Raw genomic sequence first — 23,218 nt, 5'->3', positions numbered from 1 at the left:
TGTGAGGTGCAAGGAAAGAGGGTATGTCCCATTGTACCAATTATTAGGGTACCTTCCCGTTCCACTAATGTATGGTGCATGGGAAGAATGACTGTTTGAATGCCTCTGTGCGTGCTATAATTATTCTAAGATTATCCTCATGATCTCTATGTGAATGATACATAGGAGGTTGTAGTATATTTCTAGAGCCATAATTTAAAGTGGGTTCTTGAAACTTTGTTAATAGGCCTTCAAGAGTCTGCCAGTTCAGTTTCTTCAGTATCTCTGTGACGCTCTCCCATGGATCAAACAGACCTGTGAGCATTCGTGCTGCCCTTCTCTGCATACATTCAATATCTCCTGTTAGTCCTATTTGGTATGAGTACCATACACTTGAGCAATATTCTAGAACTGGTCACACATGTGATTTATAAGCAATCTCCTTTGTAGACTAATTACACTTCCCCAGTATTCTACCAATAAACCGAACTCTACAACCTACTTTACTTATGACTGAGTCTATGTGATAATTTCATTTCATATTCCTACAAAGTGTTACTATCAGGTATTTGTATGAGTTGGTCAATTCCAATGGCGATGATATTTTAGCCGTAGGATACTATATTTTTTCATTTTGTGAAGTGCCCAGTTATATATTTCTGTACATTTTAAGCAAGTTGCCAATCTTTACACCGCTTTGAAATCTTATCAAGATATGACTGAATACTTGTGCAGCTCTTTTCAGACAGTACTTCATTATAGATAACTGCATCATATGCTAAAAGTCTGAGGTTATTACTAACATTGCCTGCAAGGTCATTAATATACAACATGAACAGCAAGGGTCCGAAACATACTCCCTTGGGGCACACCCAAAGTTATTTCTACATCTCGCAATGACTCTGCATCAAAGATAACATGTTCCATCTTCCCTACCAAAAAGTCCTCAATCCAGTCACAAATTTCACTCGACACCCCATATGATCCTACTTTTGACGATAAGTGTAGGTGTCTTTTAAGCTGGGGTGCAGCTTACTTTGAATGGTTGAAAGGTGTTACAATCTACTGAGTCAAATTCTTTTCAGAAAACAAGAAATAGTGCACCTATGTGACTGCTTTATTGTAAAGTTTTGGTATGTCATATGAGAAAAGTGCGAGTTGGGTTTCACGTGATTGATGTTTCTGGAATACATGCCGGTTGGCATGGAGGAGGTCATTCTGTCTGAGATAACTCAGAATGTTTGAGCTCAGAATACGTTCTATGATTCTGCAACAAATCCATGTCAAGGATATTGGATGGTAATTTTGTGGATCATTTCTACTACACTTCTTGTAGACAGGTGTAACCTGTGATTTTTCCAAGAATGGGGCACGGTTTCTGTTCAAGGGAGCTATGATAAAGTTAGAAGTGGGGCTAACTCAGCTGCAAATTTGGTATCGAGTCTGATACGGATTCCATCAGGCCCTGCAACTTTGTTCAGTTTTAATGAGTTCCGCTGTTTCTCAACACCACTGTATCTAATAATTATTTCACTCACCTCTTCAGCACTATGATCTGGTAACGAAAAGTCATATTTAATATAGAGGGTATGCTATGAGTTGGAAACCACTTAATACTCTTAATAAGCTGGGGTGCAGTTTACTTTGAATGGTTGAAAGGTGCTACAATCTACTGTCTGCAAGCTGCATAGCATTTTTCAACTGTAACAAGGCTTGGTTATTCATCGTTCCTTTTAGTTTTATAAACGGCAATCAGTTTACCTGCTTTTTGTTTATCATGTTTTAAGTAGGCAAGACACATTTTTTATTACAGTCTTATAAGTGTCTCGGTAACCACTGAGATTTGAATGTTCCATATATTTCTTCCTTTTCACATACTGAGTCTACTCTGCTCAACAAGAATTTGATTCTGAGTTATAATTGCAATATATTGCCTAATGTGATAGTGGCACTGTAATGTTTTAACTTACATGATTTTAATGTGGCAATTACTGTAAACAACAGTTTTTTGTAGTTCATATGTAGTTATTATTAAACCACCAAGGCCATAAAGTACAGTACTGTCCTCATGAATGCTTCAGTAATGGGGATGCTCATATTTGTTACTACTTTATGAATGTTTTGCGCAGAAATTATGTAATAATACAGTCATTCTACTACTACATAACAGCTTAGCTGAGTTTTTAATGAGAAAAATATTTGATGCTGGCATAAACATTGGAAGTTATTGCTTGTTTCACCATCTCAGTCTTCACTAAAGCAGAAATGTTGTACGATAGAAAATATAACTAATCGGTTAGAGCACAAAATAAATAACTGTCCTAGTTGGACTAGTGATTGATGTCAAATTTTAGACTTACAGGTGGCATTTCTAAAAGGTGAGTTGTACTGTGCCCTGCCTCAGGCATTGCAGTTCTGACAAGAAAGTGCCAAACTGAAGCATTACACAGGTAAGCAGTGAAAATGTCTGTACTAAACTGCTTTAGAAATGGCCATGTAATTTTATATTAGTGTCCTTGGAACCACAACAGCCTCAAAACTGACAAATGTGGTTTTTCAGGTCACAGTTAGTTAATTCAAAATTTGTTACTTAAAGAGAACATTACCCTGAATTTATGTTTTTGACTTAATATATTAAACTTTAGAGTGTCGTGTTAGATGACAATGTATACTTATGTTGCTGCTGTCCATTCTACATCTACCTCTACATCTACATGATTACTCTGCAATTCACATTTAAGTGCTTGGCAGAGGGTTCATCAAACCACAATCATACTATTTCTCTAGCATTCCACTCTCGAACAGCGCAAGGGAAAAACGAACACCTAAACCTTTCTGTTCGAGCTCTGATTTCTCTTATTTTATTTTGATGATCATTCCTACCTATGTAGGTTGGGCTCAACAAAATATTTTTGCATTTGGAAGAGAAAGTTGGTGACTGAAATTTCGTAAATAGAGCTCGCCGCGACGAAAAACGTCTTTTCTTTAATGACTTCCATCCCAATTCGCGTATCATATCTGCCACACTCTCTCCCCTATTACGTGATAATACAAAACGAGCTGCCCTTTTTTGCACCCTTTCGATGTCCTTCGTCAATCCCACCTGGTAAGGATCCCACACCGCGCAGCAATATTCTAACAGAGGACGAATGAGTGTAGTGTAAGCTGTCTCTTTAGTGGACTTGTTGCATCTTCTAAGTGTCCTGCCAATGAAATGCAACCTTTGGCTCACCTTCCCCACAATATTATCTATGTGGTCTTTCCAACTGAAATTGTTCATAATTTTAACACCCAGGTACTTAGTTGAATTGACAGCCTTGAGAATTGTACTATTTATCAAGTAATCGAATTCCAATGGATTTCTTTTGGAACTCATGTGGATCACCTCACACTTTTCGTTATTTAGCGTCAACTGCCACCTGCCACACCATACAGCAATCCTTTCTAAATCGCTTTGCAACTGATACTGGTCTTCGGATGACCTTACTAGACGGTAAATTACAGCATCATCTGCGAACAACCTAAGAGAACTGCTCAGATTGTCACCCAGGTCATTTATATAGATCAGGAACAGTAGAGGTCCCAGGACGCTTCCCTGGGGGACACCTGATATCACTTCAGTTTTACTCAATGATTTGCCGTCCATTGTGTAAGTGCTTGTTCTGTTAACCTATCAGTTCGCTTGAATGACACAATTAACCTCAGGCAGTAAATAGTTCATAAGTGTTGTGATTACATTATATTAGGTTAGGCATTATGAATTATGCTTAACACAGATATACAATAGAGAAAAGTAAGAGACAATAAGAGGGCAATATAGCCCCCCCTTGGCTGTTACACATTGTGCTTCATAGAGATGTTTACTGTTAAAATTTCCAAAAATGTACATATTACTTCCTCCCACATTCATCCACAACATGAAAATCAGAGAAACTGAAGCTACTATGTAGGCTCACTAACAGTCATTCTTTCCCTGCCCAATTTGCAAATGGAACAGGAAATGGGAGAAATGATAGTGATGTGTACAATACACCACAATGTGGCTACTGGAGTTCAGGTGTATCAGTGTCATATTCATTGTCAGTTGGTGAGATGTGCTTCTTAACTAGTTCTTCAGTGTGAATGTGGTCACCTGCATTTGTTTTCCACTCTGACTATTTTGTATACAGAGTGTCCATAATTAAACTTCCAGTTTCAAAATGCTGTAAAAAGACAACCTCTGTTACTGCTCTGAATGACGTCAACTTTGAACAGCTAAATATCAGTGCAAGGGGAAATGTCGCGGAACCAAAAAAATTAACAAAAATTTGACCAATATACGGTGCTGTAAGCATCAGAACATGCACACAAACAGATATGCGGCACACAGCTGTTCCTCAGTCTGATCTGAAACGCCCAACATGACAGTCTGCATGAAGGATCTTGCACTGCTTGTAAAGTCCTTTTACAAGAATGGTGACTGTATACCAGCAGCCCTGCAGAAGTTCCAAACAGTCAAGGGTATGACAAAAGACATTCATCTGATGTCTACTGAGGGTATGGAGAAAAGATTACAAAATTCAAAAAGACAGGTTCTTTTGAAGTGCAATGTGGCGGAAGGAGGAAAGCAGTTGATCCTACATCCATCAAAGATGTGGCCACAGCACTGAATGAGGGATGAAGTGGTGGTGTGCCAACATGCACTGCATGAGGAATTGCCCGAACATTGAACATGCCTGTGGGCACAGTGCATAAAATCCGACAAAACTTCCTGCACTGCTATCCATACAAAATCATCCATGTTCTGGAGTTGATTCCTGCTGACCTGCCAGTGAGATAATTTTCTGCTCTGAAATTTCTTGCTCACATGGAAGTGGGAAATGAATGGACATCGAATATTCTGTGCACTGATGAAGGCCATGCTCATCCCCAAGGCCACATCAATACGCAGAATTGCAGAATATGAACAACAGAAAATCTGCATGCACATAAATTGGTACCATTTCAGTCTGAAAAGATGACTGTGTGGTTGGGTTGATGGCATCCTTTATTGTATGGCTGTATTTTTTCAAGTAGATGAATCCTGTGGGTCTTCTTAAATGTACCAATAACTGGTAAACACTATGAGAGTCTTTTGCACACCAATGTCATTCCGACCCTTCACCAGTGTGTGTGTGTGTGTGTGTGTGTGTGTGTGTGTGTGTGTGTGTGTGTGTGTGTGTGTGTGTGTGTGTGTGCAGGATCATTTGTATGCACGATGGTGCTTCTTCGTACATTGCACAGTCAGTGAAGGGGCTGCTGCAAAGGCAGTTCGAAAATGCTGGAATTATCAACCACCTGATCCCTACAGTCTGGCCGTCCAGATCACCTGATCTGTTACTTCTGGCTGTGGGGCTATCTGAAAGGTGTTGTGTTCAGTGTTCCAATTAAGAATGTAGCTGAACTGAAGGCATGCACTGCACATCATATTCTGAATATTATCCCCGAGGCACTTCTATCTGTTGTGGAATATGCTGTTTATAAATTTCATGCCATGCATCAGTCTCACGACAAACAGAAACTGATGTCATTTTGCTTCTTAGGTGGTTTTTTGCCTCATGACAGTTAAAAACCAATTTTTCCCATCCGACCTGATATGACCTCCCTGTGGTGGACAGGCATACCTTATTAACAGTGCCACAAATGTTGACTGCCAAATTTGTACAGTCATGAACATTGAATATTGTTGGTGGTGTTATGTGCAACTGAAACCTCAGCCATTGTATTGTGATTCATCTGTCATTTGTGATCGACTCCATTTACATTAAGACACTTACCACATCAACTATTGATAAAATTTTCATTATTTTTTCCATGGTGTTTCTCCCTGTATCAATAACATGCTGTTCAAATTTCATGTCATTCTGAGCAGTGGTTCTCTTTCTACAGCATTCTGAAACTGGAACTTTAATTATGGACACCCTGTAAATCATATTATCATTTTACGTTTGTATACAGATATATAGATCAAAAGGCATACACTTTTGAAGCAATTTGTGCACATTTAAAATGGCCTTTTTCTTAAAAGACTATCTGTTTTCGCATGTGCCACCCATTTTGTTTCCTGAATGTTTGACTTTCTCTGTTCTGTTGCTCAATACTGCACGTATAATTCACAGAGTCCATGGTATAATATGCACAGAGGCTGTTTTTCTGTATTCTTAATGAAAAGCTGTTTGTCTGTATTCTTAATGAATGTATGGTTAAGCTCAGTTTTTGACAGTTTAATACACTGCTTAAATTTCACCTCGGTCTCCACAGAGACATGTAGGAATCTAGTGGATTCTACTTCCTCTAGTCTTTTTCCATCATTCTTTATACCATTCCTTTGTTTCAAACCACTCCGTACATCAACACTAGCTGCATAAAACTGAAATGAAGAATCAAATTGTGAACTGAGGTCAAAATATTACGCACCTACATAATTTATATGTTATATGGTTTTGCCTGTTTCAATTAGGTCACAGTGCTTGTGGTGTCAGACGAAGACTGGATGAGTAAAAGAGACAGGGATGTATGAATCAAATATAGAAATGTGGATGCTGTACTTGCTCTATTATTTCTGCAAGGTATTTCTGATCAGAGAAAGATTGTTCACAAAGAAATAAAGAGGTAATATGGTAAAGCAATGACTGGTTTAAGAACCCATTGGTAACTTCCAATTTTTGTGAAATATAACTGAAAAGCAAATTTACATAAATCAAGGCAAAACTATAAGATGTCCACATAGTGACCAACAAATAGAAGTAACAAAGCTAACGTAAATAGAAGGTAAGAAGGACACACGAAATCAAAAGGAAATACTCAATGACTTAGTTTAAAATGATCCTGGAGAACTAACATCCTTACAAATATGTCAAAGTAGTGGGGGGAAAACATGCCAATGACTCCAAACTTTACATACAGAAACTAAATAATTTGTTGCATAATCCTAAAAGTAATTAACAGCCTCCAAAAACACAGGACATGTATTTTTGGAGCTGCTACATTAGAAGCTCCAATTCTACCATAGCAAGAATTAATATTTGTGTTTAATTTTCATGGTCAGAAATTAGGTAAAATATATTAAATTATATAAAAGTTAAAACAAACCTTTCTCTGGTTATCCTGATATTCATCTATAGTGACTTCGTAACCTGCTATACGCTGGAGTATTAAAGTGACCTGTAATACAATAATCACCTTTTTTAACCAGACACAACATTATTCAAATTACTGGCAAACATACAGTGGCCATTTTCTGCACACAAATGCACATGTGCATGTGCAAGCACACATGTGCACCCCTCCTCCCCTACACACACACACACACACACACACACACACACACACACACACACACACAGAGAGAGAGAGAGAGTTCAAATATAGAGTTTTGAGTACTTTAAAAAGCTGAAGGCTTGTGGTGGCTTTGAAATCAAACAAACTTGTTAACAGATTGTTATTCAGAACTGGGAAGGAAGAACAGAGAGTAATATCCCATCAAGTACCAGCTAGGATTGGGGAAGGATCGGAAAGGAAACTGGGCATATCCTATTCAAAGCAGTCACTCTGGAATTTGCCTTAAGCAATTTAGGGAAACAACAGAAAACATAATTCTGGATAGCTGACCAAAAATGTGGCACTGATTCATAGGATGACCAATTACAGTTGTGCTGATACACATGACATGGTGGTTTGGCATGCACCCAATACCACTGTAACAGAAAAGTCACTTCCTCAGAGTCTGGAAAGTCACAGAATTGTGAAGCTGTGATGCCCTCACTATAGTTGCTTTGTAACACTGCAACTGAGTGACTTGGAAGTATCACAAGACTGTTTCTTCCTTTACTCTCCTGCTTTCAGATATAATCTGCCACTTTACTTTTTTTTTTTTTTTATTTGTTCATGATACAAAGAAATGTGCACTAAATGTAAACTTTACAGTTACCACTGAAATTATTTTCTACGACAGCTTATGGGCACACCACAGTTTTATATGCCAATCTTAGTGTGAGCAATGTATGACCTAATTTGTTGACCTGACTCATTCTTAGCAGAGGGGTCAGTCATGCAACACTGCTTTAAAGACTTTACATTTAACACAGACTTGAATGTCAAACCATTTTTAATCAGTAGACAAATTAGTGAATAATATAAAAATATGAGAAATGATTGGATAAATTCTGCAGGATTAATGATGCTGTTGAAATCACAGAGTTACACTTTAAACCAAATAAATGTTTATTAAATAATGTGCACATATGTGTGAATGGTGGTGTCACATAAACTGTGGATTTAAATTTAAAAAAATTAAAATTAGACAATAATTAAAGTATGTAGTGTGAGCAGAGCATCAAGTACAGAAATGTGTGAGTAAAGTTCATTTAACTGCACAGTAACTCACAAAAATCAACAGCAAACTCGCAAAGGCAATTTTCCACCATCAATAGCATTGTAAACAAAAGTTTGCTATCTCAAATAACCACTGAAAAATGTGGATAAGTCCTTAACTACACTATCAAAAATATCAAATGCAACACATAATTATAATTCATAGCTGCCTCAATCATGCAAACAAAGTTATAGTTCATACAGTCAAACTAAATCAATCACCAGGAAACAAAGTCAAATTATTTAAGTGCCATGAAAAGTTAAAATTTGTAAGTCATGCTTGCACAATTACTCCAAGTCCAACGAAAAGTTACAGTATGCAATTCACATGGCTGCTCAGTTGCAAGCCCTTTGACAATAGCATACTCAACAACACTGACCAAAGATGACAAAAAGCAACATGCTTCGGTAATTGAAATGAAAGATGAATGTTACATTTTCAATGAAACTACTTACATACCTTCTGTGATGTTACACACTACTAAATCCAAGTTAGACTCTTAAATAATGACCACTATTCAAGTAAATGTACCCACATGTACGATAGCACAAAACAAAGAAAATTATTGCAGTCATTTTGTGACCTTTCATTCAAATAACAACATGGTATTAAACAAGTTATTGACAAAATTCACAAGGCATGTTTACATCCAGTTTTACAATGCGACAAAACTTTGACAAAACTTAAGGCCTACATAAAATTATAATTACACATGGAATAGTAAATTGTGGGTACACATACATTATTAAGATTAAGTAAGGATCTGGCAAACTCATGCTACATCCATATTATATGTAACTGTTGAGGATGTATAGCCTTGGCACATCTGCACATCATACACTTTTAATAAACTGATATGTAATTATTTATATCCAGGCAATATTTGAAATGTAGTGCATTGTGGTGTTCATCTTCTACTTCATACAATTAGATTTCTCCAATAATTCAGTTGTTATTAATTTTATAATCTATCATAATTAAAAACAATAGTAACTTCCAGGGGTATCCAGTAAAGGAGACCCTGATTCCAGAATTAAATATCTCGAAACTAAGATCGATACACAAGTGCAACAAAAAGTGTGCTTATTGTGAAAGCTGTAATGAAATGATAATTAAATGGACACCCTTGCTGCAACCAGGCGTTTATATACTTCATTGGGGACATGTTGAAAATGTGTGCCCCGACCAGGACTCGAACCCGGGATCTTCTGCTTACATGGCAGACGCTCTATCCAACTGAGTCACCAAGGGCACAGAGGATAGTGCGCCTGCAGGGGCTTATCCCTTGCACGCTCCCCATGAGACCCACATTCTCAACATGTCCACATCACTACATTTGTAGTGCGCCTAATAGATGTTTGCCCATCATACTCATTACTTGTGGCAGATTAATCTACCAAGTCCTGTACGTACATCTATTAGGCACACTACGAATGTAGTGATGTGGACATGTTGGGAATGTGTGTCTCACAGGGAGCGTGCTAGGGATAAGTCCCTGCAGGCGCACTATCCTCTGTGCCCTTGGTGACTCAGATGAATAGAGCATCTGCCATGTAAGCAGGAGATCCCGGGTTCGAGTCCCGGTCGGGGCACACATTTTCAACATGTCCCCAATAAAGTATATAAACGCCTGGTTGCAGCAAGGGTGTCCATTTAATTATCATTTCATTCTAGCAAAGCTGAATGGTCATTAACAGTAACTGTTCTTTCGGGAACAGGTACTACTGTCATATATAATGAAAGCTGTAAGAATTTTATACAGAAGTTTTGAAATAGTTCAAAAAGCTGCTAAGAGATGGCACTGAACACTGTGCATCTCGTACAGTAACAGTGTGAGTAATTAATCTTCTCCTCTGCAAGAAGTCTCTGCAGTCACATCACAATTTTTTCAAGAAGTCCACCACTTGCAGTACGGAGATGCTGCAAATGAACTATAAAATTTGCCATCACATCCACCAGTTTCTCAACAGAAATGGATTCAGATGCCACACAGACTGCCAATTCGAGGACATCCAGAATGGTGGGATGGTTTCAGTAGACAGTCACAAGGAGTCACACTGGATGAATATGGAGGCCAATCCACCCTTGCACCAACAAATTTGCATTAATCCATTGCAATGGCTCTATTCCCGAACTATTCATTGAGAAAGCAAAACATCTGTTCAGTGGGATGTGGTCTGGCCCCCCACTTGATGACTAGTCAAGTCCTCCGACACTAGCTGTGTGGTGACAAATTGTTCAAAAACTACAATGTAATATTCACTAGTGATGGGCCCTTGCATGATAAAAAGCCAATAATGCCTCTTCTGCATACTGCAGCCCAAACACTCCTTTTCGGAGGCCCAAAATCACTAGTTTTGTTTATTCATGACTCCATTCTGGTGGAAATGTTCTTCATCTGTGAAACAGGTGCAGCAAATATCAAGTCCTTCATTATCAATAATAGTGAGAATATTGTTTGCAAAGTCAGCTATCTATCTTTTAGCACATAAAGATATGGCCTGATGGATTTGAATTTTGAATCAAACCATGTGTTGGCTCTATCTGAGTATTTCCTGCCTATTGGAATGCTTCAAACCAGTCTCTGCTGCAATTTTTCAGATGGATTTCATTGGATTTTGCTGAATTATTCCTGAAACCAAGGTAATATTTTCAAGAGTAACTACAGTCTGCCTTGGGACATCATTACCCGCTAGATCATCAATCATGCAGCCTATCTGTTGCAATTTGGTGAAGAGCTAACAAATGGTTTTTGCATTGGATCCTTTTGGAAACATTAAATTGTGTTTGAAAACTGTGCCTTGCTGCCATAGGACTGTGTATTAACCTGTGGTATTACAGGACCAGAGAAACATGTTGTTCAATGGATTACATGATTTCAACCTCTTCCTTCAGCATGTTAATCCTCTTTCGTATTCACTTTGAGCTGCAACAGACTATTTACAGGCATAACATATTGTGATTACAGAGCCATCTGTTAGCAGCATTTTGAACTATTTTGAAACTTCTGACTAAAATTCTTAGAAGCTCTCACAATAAACATACCATTTGTTGCACTTATATATCAATGTTAATTTTCAAGGTACTGAATTTTGTAATCAGGGACCTCTTTGCTGGACACCCTGTATTTATTCTAGAATCATACTTGAAGTTGCAATGAGTTCAGCTCATTGATTTTTCTGGTGTACTTCATTTTTCTGTATCATGTCTGTAGGATCTGTAACATGGTTTCATTGAAAATATAATATTCATCTGTCATTTAAGCCCCCTTCGCTGTCATTCCATTGTATTCAATCCTTCATTTAAGCTTGCATGCTCCAGCCTTGTGAAAGACCCACATCCGGCACAGACTCCTGTATTCCTCACTTCGTTGGGTAGGCACCGCGAACTGTCAAATCAGTCATTACAGCCTCTTGCTCCATGGGCTGGCTTCTTATAACATCGCAAATTGAAAGAATATTCTTAAATTTAATTTTTAAAGGGCATTGTAGTTTTGACTGACATACAAACACTGACTTACCTCACAAGGGGGCTTCACTGCTGACAGAACTGCATCAAGTGTTTGTCCACTGACCTCCTGACCATTAATACTCTGTAACCAGTCACCTGAAATAATAAGAATCTTACTACAACAGAAGTTTAAGACATGTGCCTTTTAAAAGTATGAGAGACATTAACAAATGTAAACCTATTAATGAAAACTTACAGAAAACTGAAAAAAAGTTATTAACAGAGGCAAATAGAATAACTGAATTTCAGCAAGAGAAGGAACAAAGACAACAATAAATACTGTATCATAATGTATACCCATTCACTGATGAGATCATTGGAAGTCTGATTGTAGTAACCAAGTAATACACAAGTCCAGTCCAAGTAACACAAATATGGCTTTATTCAGGAAGCACTCAACAGTAATGGAAAACAGACTCCTGTGGATCCCCACATAATAAGACACAGTACACTGATGTGAATGGCAAACTGGAAGGACATACAACAGGATCAGTTAGTGCTGCTCTGTGCATGTACTTGAATCACCTGGCAAAAATATAACTATACTCTATTGGATGGCACCCTGTAAAATATCTTCCTTTCACTGATCTCTAAAAATGACAAGAGACACTTGAGGAATATGGTACTGTTACCACAATTTGTAAGGCACAAATATCAGAATGTTGGTATGTACATGATGCTTCTTATGCAGAACATCCATAAGAACACAGCAGTGAGAAAGGTAAAGTTGTTGTCAACCCTAAGATTAGTTTGAAATTCCTATTGGTGATGGTATGTGGTAGTTATAGAGGGACATACAATTTAACATGGACGGTGCAGCTTGGCATTTTTCCCATTAACCAAGTTCTCAGAAGTGTTAAAGTGACAGCAGAACACTTAGTACAAAATGAATCTGCACTAGACATAGGATTGGAGAAGTTACAGTCATAACTTACAATTTATACTATTGCCACAAACAAACAGATGCATGCACTAGCCACCCTAATCATAATGCTAGAGTCTAATAAGCTACTGCTTCACCGTTTTCTGCCTCGTAAAAGATGGCCTCCACTGTATCACAACTGCCAATAGAAGTGCACAAAGAGCTATCATTGATACTTATTACATACATTTGCAGCAAATAATTCAAAAGTTAACACTACTTCAAAGCCAGAGCCAGAACATCCACATACCACATGTTGATTACTCTGAGCTAATAAACAGCACAGGAGCTGATGATTTTGCTACCACTCAGCTATGTACTGCACATACCCCTGATCACCTCACAGAACCGTGATCTTTAACATATCCTGACCTAGTCTATTGTTATGCAGGCAACCTATTGGAGAAATAGACACAGCACCACAGCATGATATATGAAGCACTGATGATACCAAGAGACAGTACAATTATCTAACTCCAATGCAATGCCAATGGAGTTAGCTGAGATTACATCATCATTTTTGCAAACAGTCCTTTAAGGCACACTCAAATGATCAAAAGGAGACATGCAAGACAGACGTGTTACAACCTCTTATGAGAATCTACCACAGCTGCGGGCAGAAGGTCGTCCATCTTTTGTACACCTGATGGCTGCAGCTTGAATACAGTAAATGGTTGTATGTGATACATGAAGAAGGGAGTATTGTGCTACAATGTAAAGAACAATGACATGTGTTACTCACCAGAAGAGGAGACCTAAGCCAGAGTAGCAATTGACAAGGCTACAAAGCTTTAGTTCAGCAGCAGATTGATGGCATGCATATCAAATGGCCCCCATATGATGACATCATGAAACTGCTTAATGTCAACACCACATATGGACCACTGATTTGGTTTGAGAGTAATCTCAAAGTACAAAAGTCCATAGCATCAGCAATGGTACACCAACTGCTGGACCAAAACCAACATTGGCTACTGCCACGACAAACTTGATCCCAATAATACCAATAAAATGCAATGGAAACAGAAGTGACACCACTGATGGTATAGTTATTGACACTTTCCTCTACACTGTCTCTCTTCTTGTTCTATTTAAGTAGCTTTTAACCCTAGTAGTCAACACTGCCAATGTTGCTGATACCTCATCCCTTTGACTCTTGAGTTTACCCCTAGGACATCATCCATTGATGAATTCAAACTATAAACTCCAAAACATCATCATATCCACCCAAGGAGAAGATTTTAACACAAACTGAAAGTCAAATATGAGACAGGACACATCTTGTACAGTCTTTTGTTCACATATACACTATCTGATCGAAAGTATCTGCAAACCTATAAGTGGACATTAATATGGGGTGTGTCCATCCATTCACCTTTGTGAAGGCTTGAACTGTGCTGGGGACACTTTCAATGGGGTGCCTGAATGTTTGCAGAGGAGTCCACTCATCTGCAAGGGCCAAAGAGTCCACTCTTCCCCAATGGTCAAAACCAGAGATAGTAGTGATGTTGAACCTAGGGTCCGTGGTGAAACTGACATTCTCACTCATCCCCAAGGTGTTCCATTGGAATCAGTTCAGGCCTCTGGGCAGGCCAGACCATTTGAGAAATGTTAATGTAAACAAATCCTTACCTCATAGATGCTGCTTTATTCTGCAGGTATCCACCAAACCCAAGCCCTTTCATCAGATTGCCACAGCATACAGGATGATTCATCACTCCAAATCACTCATTTCCAGTTACTCACTGTTTAGTGATATCGCTCATTAGCCACCGCAAGTGTTGCTTAGCACTGACTAAAGAAATGTGTGCCTTATGAGGAGCTACTCGACCACTGTGCCCCTTTCTTTTTAGCTCCCTATGTAGAGTCAATGTGCTAATTAGACTGCAAGTAGCACTTCAGAACTCACATGTGATTCCTTCTGCTGATCTTAAGCAATTTTTTACAAACACCCTCCACATTGCACAATGATCCCTGTCCATTGGTACATGAGATCTGCCTGGTGTTGGTTTACCCGCAGTTGTTCATGTCTTCACTTCACAATCATGTGTGAACAGTTGACTTGTGCAGCTTTAAAAGGGTTTAAATATCCCTGATGGATTTGCTATTCAGGTGACAGCCAATGATTAGTACACATTTGAAGTGACTGAGCTCTCCTGACAGATGCATTCTGCTGTTACTGTTTCTCTACTGGCAAGACAATATACTTTTATACTAATGGATCCATCTCTCGTGACATCTAGTGGTCAATTCCACAAGAGTAAATGGGAAGAGTCTAATCTCCTTTCAGTAGTCAGCCTCTAAGGGTCAAAGCAGATTGTCACCACTCCGGTTGAACGCCGTCTACGAGTGCAATCACCATTGACAAAGGATGGAGGAATATTGCAGAGATTGCATCACTAAGGAACTGTTGCTGCATGCAGCAGAGGCCGTGACACGAAGTTGCTGTGTTGGTCACTAATGCTTGTAATACCACAACAGTAATATGCAACTTGTTACTTGTAACTTGTCATTGCTCATCTGTTTGGTCCCTCTCAATCATCTTCAAGTAACACACATGCACCCACCTTGCCTGCTCCTTCATAAATTGTATGTATATGTGTAATTATGCATAGGAAAATTATGACAAAATCATACATGCAATCACAAATTCTAACACTCTTAATTTTTCCATTCCCAAGCCAAGCCAAGCCAATCTCTAATGCCAGCTGCCACTTGACACTAGACCTATATGATTAAGGTTGCTAATGTCTCCATATCAAACGTGGCCAACTTGTTCTGCCATAATATGACAGGGTCATGTAATGGAATCTGAGAAGTGGAATTAATTTTGTGTGCTTATCACATTATGAGAGTTCTTCCTATGTTTGGTGGAAGTTAACCAGCCACAACAGACAGGCTAGGAAGAAGGCTGGTCTTAAACGTCCCTGTATGTAGCTAAATTTTGTTATGATAGGTTGCTCCTAATATCATTAAATATGATGGTCAAGAAGACCCAGACACCATACATCCTTGATCATGCTGGCATTATACTGAGGCTGCAAAAAATCACTCCACACTCTTAGTTTAACATTTATAATATTATTAAAATGTCCTTATTCCAAGTTATGAAAGATAACAACTAAAAACAAAATGTAAAGTGCTCTCTCTCTCTCTCTCTCTCTCTCTCTCTCTCTCTCACACACACACACACACACACACACACACACACACATATATATATATATATATATATATATATATATATATATATAAGTGGGCAGGCACACTCGTGCAAGACCGCTTGCAATCATAAGCGTGCGCAAAGGCATGTATGCGTCAGTCAGAAAACTTCCGTCTGCTAACTTCACTTGCTGCAACTGGTGTACAGTCATTGTGAGGCTGTAAGAAATGTATAATACTTCCACAAATAAGGAAAACTGAATAAGGTTTCTGAGTGTGGACGTTCTACTGATAACAACAATTGCAAAAATTATCACACTTAAAACTGCCTAGAGGGGCACTTGCAGAGTTGAACCAAAAACATTATGCCTCTGTGTAAAATATTAGTAATTCTCAAGGTCAGAAAAAAATATCCCCTATATGGGCAAAGAGAAAATTTTGAAGCTTGGCTAGAAAGTGCTTATTTTCTAGCATGTTCCCCTTTTACATCAAGGCATTTTATCCAATGAACTATCTGTCTGAAGTGTGATTATGAAAGGTTTGCAAAATGCCCAGGTATCATTACAGCAACCTTTTAACTGGCAAGCCATATATTTCTTTAAGCACGGAAATATGTGGAAGTCAAAATGTGTCAGATCTGGTAAACGGGGTGGATGTTCTAACAATTCATACTTGAAACCCCTCAGTTCTACTACTGCCAAAGCACCAAAGTGGGCAGATGCACTTTCCAGATGAAAGACTTTTTTTGCTTTTGTAATCCAGACCTCTTCCCATATATATTTTCAACCAGTTGAATTCCTTTTGCATCCAAGGAAACATTAACCCTAACCTTTCCTACAGATGAAATCAAATTTGTCTTTCTTGATGCAGGGTTGAAGTGGGAATATGTATCACCACTTACATGTCAGTCGTGCAGTGAGCCCTACGTACTGTCGCACCCACATACTATGTTCAGGCTATGGTGACAGTGTGGTGACAGTAATTGATAAAGTGCACATTTGCTGTAAATTTATTTATTCTGCAGAAATGAGTAAATGAACAAGTGACAGAAAGGAAATCCAATTACAGTGTCTATTGACAAAAACGAAATGTGACTGAAGCAAAAGTAGACACAAATTGAGAGCACCAAACAAACTTCCTCACATGTCAGTGGGGAGCTCACATTAAGCTCAACCCACATGGTCCCTGGTTCACAGAAATGGAATCCAGAAAATGCTTCTGTACTTTTTGGTGGTTCAGTTCGCACTACCATTGCTTTTTACTGACCCACGTCCATCTGCACCGCACATTGCCAGAATTTTGCCTATTGGTAAGTATGTGCATTGACAGATACCTGATGCAGCTAATAGGTGCCAGCAATGAGCAGTTCTTATCCATTCACATATTTGTGGCACTGCTGCGACAGGGTCGCTAGCTTTTACTTATTGCTTATATTGCTAGTCCATTTTTAATATTGAGTGATGGACACACATCTCATTGACACTAACGAATTATTGCACAAAATATGTTGGTTTCTTTTTGTAACTTCCCACAGAATGGTGAGAGATTCGCTTTCACCCTTACTTGCTCAAGCCTCCCCCATAGTTAACTCATTCATGTAAAGTACTGTACTCTTCCTTACTAGTTGCCTGTGGTATCAGTTGCATCATACACCTTTAATCACCCATTGCTCAATATCATACAGTGAATTTTTTTTATGTTATCACATATGACTGCAGTTTTTGGGACATCTTCATGTTGGATCACCATCAAAATACATACAGCATGTTTATATTTAAACATTTATTTCTTAACCAATGAAAATTAAGAAGCAGGTTTCTTATGAGTTAAGGAAACTTTGAATGACTATGCACTGACAATAAGCCATTCAAAACAAATAATTTAATTACAGCATGGCATTCAAAGATTATTCATTTTAATGAATTAGTTCATCAGCCCACTCGAAGCATAAATGGTAGCGAAAGCACACTTGACCTTTTAGCAACAAATAATACTGGACAAACAGTGAGTATGGTGACAAATACAGGGATTAGCGACCACAAGGCAGTTGCTGCTAGGCTGAATACCATAACACCTACAACCATAAAAAAGAAACGCAAAGTATATCTATTTAAAAAAAAAGCTGACAAAAATGCTCTTAACGCCTTTTTAAGAGACAGTCTTCACTCCTTGCGATCTGGTCATGTAAGTGTAGAAAAGTTGTGGAATGTTTTCAAAGAGATAGTATCAACAGCAATTGCGAGAGATCTACATCTACATCTACATCCATACTCCGCAAGCCACCTGACGGTGTGTGGCGGAGGGTACCCTGAGTACCTCTATCGGTTCTCCCTTCTATTCCAGTCTCGTATCGTTCGTGGAAAGAAGGATTGTCGGTATGCTTCTGTGTGGGCTCCAATCTCTCTGATTTTATCCTCATGGTCTCTCCGCGAGATATACGTAGGAGGGAGCAATATACTGCTTGACTCTTCGGTGAAGGTATGTTCTCGAAACTTTAACAAAAGCCCGTACCGAGCTACTGAGCGTCTCTCCCGCAGAGTCTTCCACTGGAGTTTATCTATCATCTCCGTAACGCTTTCGCAATTACTAAATGATCCTGTAACGAAGCGCGCTGCTCTCCGTTGGATCTTCTCTATCTCTTCTATCAACCCTACCTGGTACGGATCCCACACTGCTGAGCAGTATTCAAGCACTGAGCGAACAAGCGTACTGTAACCTACTTCCTTTGTTTTCGGATTGCATTTCCTTAGGATTCTTCCAATGAATCTCAGTCTGGCATCTGCTTTACCGACGATCAACTTTATATGATCATTCCATTTTAAATCACTCCTAATGCGCACTCCCAGATAATTTATGGAATTAACTGCTTCCAGTTGCTGACCTGCTATTTTGTAGCTAAATGATAAGGGATCTATCTTTCTATGTATTCGCAGCATGTTACACTTGTCTACATTGAGATTCAATTGCCATTCCCTGCACCATGCGTCAATTCGCTGCAGATCCTCCTGCATTTCAGTACAATTTTCCATTGTTACAACCTCTCGATACACCACAGCATCATCTGCAAAAAGCCTCAGTGAACTTCCGATGTCATCCACAAGGTCATTTATGTATATTGTGAATAGCAACGGTCCTATGACACTACCCTGCGGCACACCTGAAATCACTCTTACTTCGGAAGACTTCTCTCCATTGAGAATGACATGCTGCGTTCTGTTATCTAGGAACTCTTCAATCCAATCACACAATTGGTCTGATAGTCCATATGCTCTTACTTTGTTCATTAAACGATTGTGGGGAACTGTATCGAATGCCTTGCGGAAGTCAAGAAACACAGCATCTACCTGTGAACCCGTGTCAATGGCACTCTGAGTCTCGTGGACGAATAGCGCGAGCTGGGTTTCGCACGGCTGTCTTTTTCGAAACCGATGCTGATTCCTACAGAGTAGATTTCTAGTCTCCAGAAAAGTCATTATACTCGAACATAATACGTGTTCCAAAATTCTACAACTGATCGACATTCGAGATATAGGTCTATAGTTCTGCACATCTGTTCGACGTCCCTTCTTGAAAACGTGGATGACCTGTGCCCTTTTCCAATCCTTTGGAACGCTACGCTCTTCTAGAGACCTACGGTACACCGCTGCAAGAAGGGGGGCAAGTTCCTTCGCGTACTCTGTGTAAAATCGAACTGGTATCCCATCAGGTCCAGCGGCCTTTCCTCTTTTGAGAGATTTTAGTTGTTTCTCTATCCCTCTGTCGTCTATTTCGATATCTACCATTTTGTCATCTGTGCGACAATCTAGAGAAGGAACTACAGTGCACTCTTCCTCTGTGAAACAGCTTTGGAAAAAGACATTTAGTATTTCGGCCTTTAGTCTGTCATCCTCTGTTTCAGTACCATTTTGGTCACAGAGTGTCTGGACATTTTGTTTTGATCCACCTACCGCTTTGACATAAGACCAAAATTTCTTAGGATTATCTGACAAGTCAGTACATAGAACTTTACTTTCGAAGTCATTGAACGCCTCTCGCATAGCCCTCCTCACACTACATTTCGCTTCGCGTAATTTTTGTTTGTCTGCAAGGCTTTGGCTATGTTTATGTTTGCTGTGAAGTTCCCTTTGCTTCCGCAGCAGTTTTCTAACTCGGTTGTTGTACCACAGTGGCTCTTTCCCATCTCTTACGATCTTGCTTGGCACATACTCATCTAACGCATATTGTACGATGGTTTTGAACTTTGTCTACTGATCCTCAACACTATCTATACTTGAGACAAAACTTTTGTGTTGAGCCGTCAGGTACTCTGTAATCTGCTTTTTGTCACTTTTGCTAAACAGAAAAATCTTCCTACCTTTTTTAATACTTCTATTTACGGCTGAAATCATCGATGCCGTAACCGCTTTATGATAGCTGATTCCCTGTTCTGCGTTAACTATTTCAAATAGTTCGGGTCTGTTTGTCACCAGAAGGTCTAATATGTTATCGCCACGAGTCGGTTCTCTGTTTAACTGCTCAATGGAGTTTTCAGATAAAGCACTTAAAAAAATTTCACTGGAATCTTTGTCCCTGCCACCTGTTATGAACGTTTGAGCCTCCCAGTCTATATCCGGCAAATTAAAATCTCCACCCAGAACTATAACATGGTGGGGAAATCTACTCGAAATATTTTCCAAATTACCCTTCAGGTGCTCAGCCACAACAGCTGCTGAGCCAGGGGGCCTATAGAGACATCAAATTACCATGTCTGAGCCTGCTTTAACCATGACCTTCACCCAAATCATTTCACATTTCGGATCTCCGTCAATTTCCTTCGATACTATTGCACTTCTTATCGCTATAAACACGCCTCCCCCTTCACTGTCCAGCCTGTCTCTGCGGTATACATTCCAATCTGAGTTTAGGATTTCATTACTGTTTACATCTGGTTTCAGCCAACTTTCTGTCCCTAGTACTATATGGGCGTTGTGATCGTTTATTAATGAGAGCAGTTCTGGGACCTTTCTATAGACGCTCCTGCAGTTTACTATTAGCACATTAATATTGTTATTCCCTGTTGCATTTTGCCTACTCATACCTTGCCGCGTCTCAGGAGGCGTCTTGTCAGGCCTAGGGAGGGAATTCTCTAACCTAAAAAAAACCCATGTGCACTCCACACGTACTCCGCTACCCTTGTAGCCGCTTCCGGCGTGTAGTGCACGCCTGACCTATTCAGGGGAAACCTACATTTCTCCACCCGATAGCGGAGGTCGAGAAATTTGCACCCCAGATCTCCGCAGAATCGTCTGAGCCTCTGGTTTAAGCCTTCCACTCGGCTCCAAACCAGAGGACCGCGATCGGTTCTGGGAATGATACTACAAATAGTTAGCTCTGATTCCACCCCGCGAGCGAGGCTTTCCGCCTTCACCAATTCCGCCAACCGCCTGTACGAAGCAGGAGTCATTGGTGCCGACATGAGCAACAATTTGCAGTCGGGTGCACCCAGTGCTCTCTATCGCCGCCGGCAGGGCCTCCTCCACATCTCGGATGAGACCACTCGGCAAGCAGACAGAGTGAACACTGGCCTTCTTCCCCGACCTTTTCACTATTTCCCTAAGGGGCTCCATCACCCGCCTAACGTTGGAGCTCCCAACAACTAATAAACCCCTCCCCCCGTGTGCCTGCTCGGACCTTGCTGAAGGAGCAGCCAAATGTCCACTCACAGGCAGAGCGGGCGATGCCACACGGCCAGCCTCCACATTTACCCTCCGCCTCGTGCGCCGCGAACGCCGCTGAACCCGCCACTCCCCTTGGGGAGAGGGTGGCCCAACCGCGCCCGGTACCCGCGATATGTTGTGAATTGGCAGGAGCCAATTCACGGGTTTTGGAGGAAGCCGAAAGGCACGCGTTTAAGCTCACGCAGGCTGGCGTGAGGTCTGGAACAGGTAAAGTAATTATACTATCAAGAAAAGTACGTAGCTGCTGGAATACTTAACTTTAATCCATAATTGGTGAACATCGGTCTGGCTGTACATGCATTCCAAGATAAAAAACAAATGATAATGGCACCTTGCTAGGTCGTAGCAAATGACGTAGCTGAAGGCTATGCTAACTATCGTCTCGGCAAATGAGAGCGTAATTTGTCAGTGAACCATCGCTAGCAAAGTCGGCTGTACAACTGGGGTCGAGTGCTAGGACGACCCTCTAGACCTGCCGGGTGGTGGCGCTCGGTCTGCAATCACTGACAGTGGCGACACGCGGGTCCGACGTATACTAATGGATCGCGGCCGATTTAAAGGCTACCACCTAGCAAGTGTGGTGTCTGGCGGTGAGACCACAAGATATATACCACATAAACTAATAAGTGATGGTACTGATCCCCCATGGTACACAAAACGGGTCAGATCGTTGTAGCAGAAGCAACAAAAATAGCATGCCAAATTTAAAAGAATGCAAAATCCCCAAGATTGGCAAAGTTTTACAGAAGTTCGAAATATGGCACATACTTCAATGCGAGATGCTTTTAATAATTTCCAAAACGAAATTCTGTCTTGAAATCTGGCAGAAAACCCAAGGAGATTCTGGTCATACATAAAGCACACCAGTGGCAAGACGCAATCAATACCTTCACTGCGCGATAACAACGGTGAAGTCACTGATGACAGTACCACTAAAGCAGAGTTATTAAACACGGTTTTCTGAAACTCCTTCACCAAAGAAGACGAAGTAAATATTCCTGAATTCCAATCAAGAACACCTGCCAAGATAAGAAACATAGAAGCACATATCCTCGGTGTAATGAAACAGCTTAAATCACTTAATAAAGGCAAGGCCTCCAGACCAGATTGTATACCAGTCAGGTTCCTCTCAGAGTATGCTGATAAAGTAGCTCCATATTTAGCAATTATATACAACCACTCACTCACAGAAAGATCTGTACCTAAAGACTGGAAAATTGCTCAAGTCACACCAATACCCAAAAAGGGAAGTAGGAGTAATCTACTGAATTACAGGCCTATATCACTAACGTTGATTTGCAGGAGGGATTTGGAACATATACTGTATTCGAACATTGTGAAGTACCTTGAAGAAAATGATTTATTGACACATAGTCAGCACGGTTTCAGAAAATACCGTTCTTGTGAAACACAACTAGCTCTTTATACTCATGAAGTAATAAGTGCTATCAACAGGGGATGTCAAATTGATTCCATATTTTTAGATTTCCAGAAGGCTTTCAACACCGTTCCTCACAAGCGTTTTCTAACCAAACT

General features: G+C 39.9%; 1 protein-coding gene across 2 annotated transcripts in view; it reads right to left on the bottom strand.

The window, feature by feature from the left end:
• The window catches only part of LOC126248318 (protein inturned), a 267,846-nt gene that overhangs the window by 207,466 nt on the left and 37,162 nt on the right, over positions 1 to 23,218 (bottom strand). For both annotated transcript variants that reach the window (XM_049949205.1, XM_049949204.1), the window contains exons 5-6: positions 11,892 to 11,977; positions 7,090 to 7,161 (exon numbers count right to left, since the gene is read on the bottom strand). In XM_049949205.1, the coding sequence (XP_049805162.1) occupies positions 7,090 to 7,161; positions 11,892 to 11,977 (158 nt within the window). The remainder of the gene's footprint in view (positions 1 to 7,089; positions 7,162 to 11,891; positions 11,978 to 23,218) is intronic.

This window comes from Schistocerca nitens, chromosome 3 (assembly GCF_023898315.1).
Source record: "Schistocerca nitens isolate TAMUIC-IGC-003100 chromosome 3, iqSchNite1.1, whole genome shotgun sequence".
NCBI classification, from domain to species: Eukaryota; Metazoa; Arthropoda; class Insecta; order Orthoptera; family Acrididae; genus Schistocerca; species Schistocerca nitens.
The sequence above is the reverse complement of the archived record's forward strand: the minus strand, read 5'-3'. Positions and strand labels throughout refer to the sequence as shown.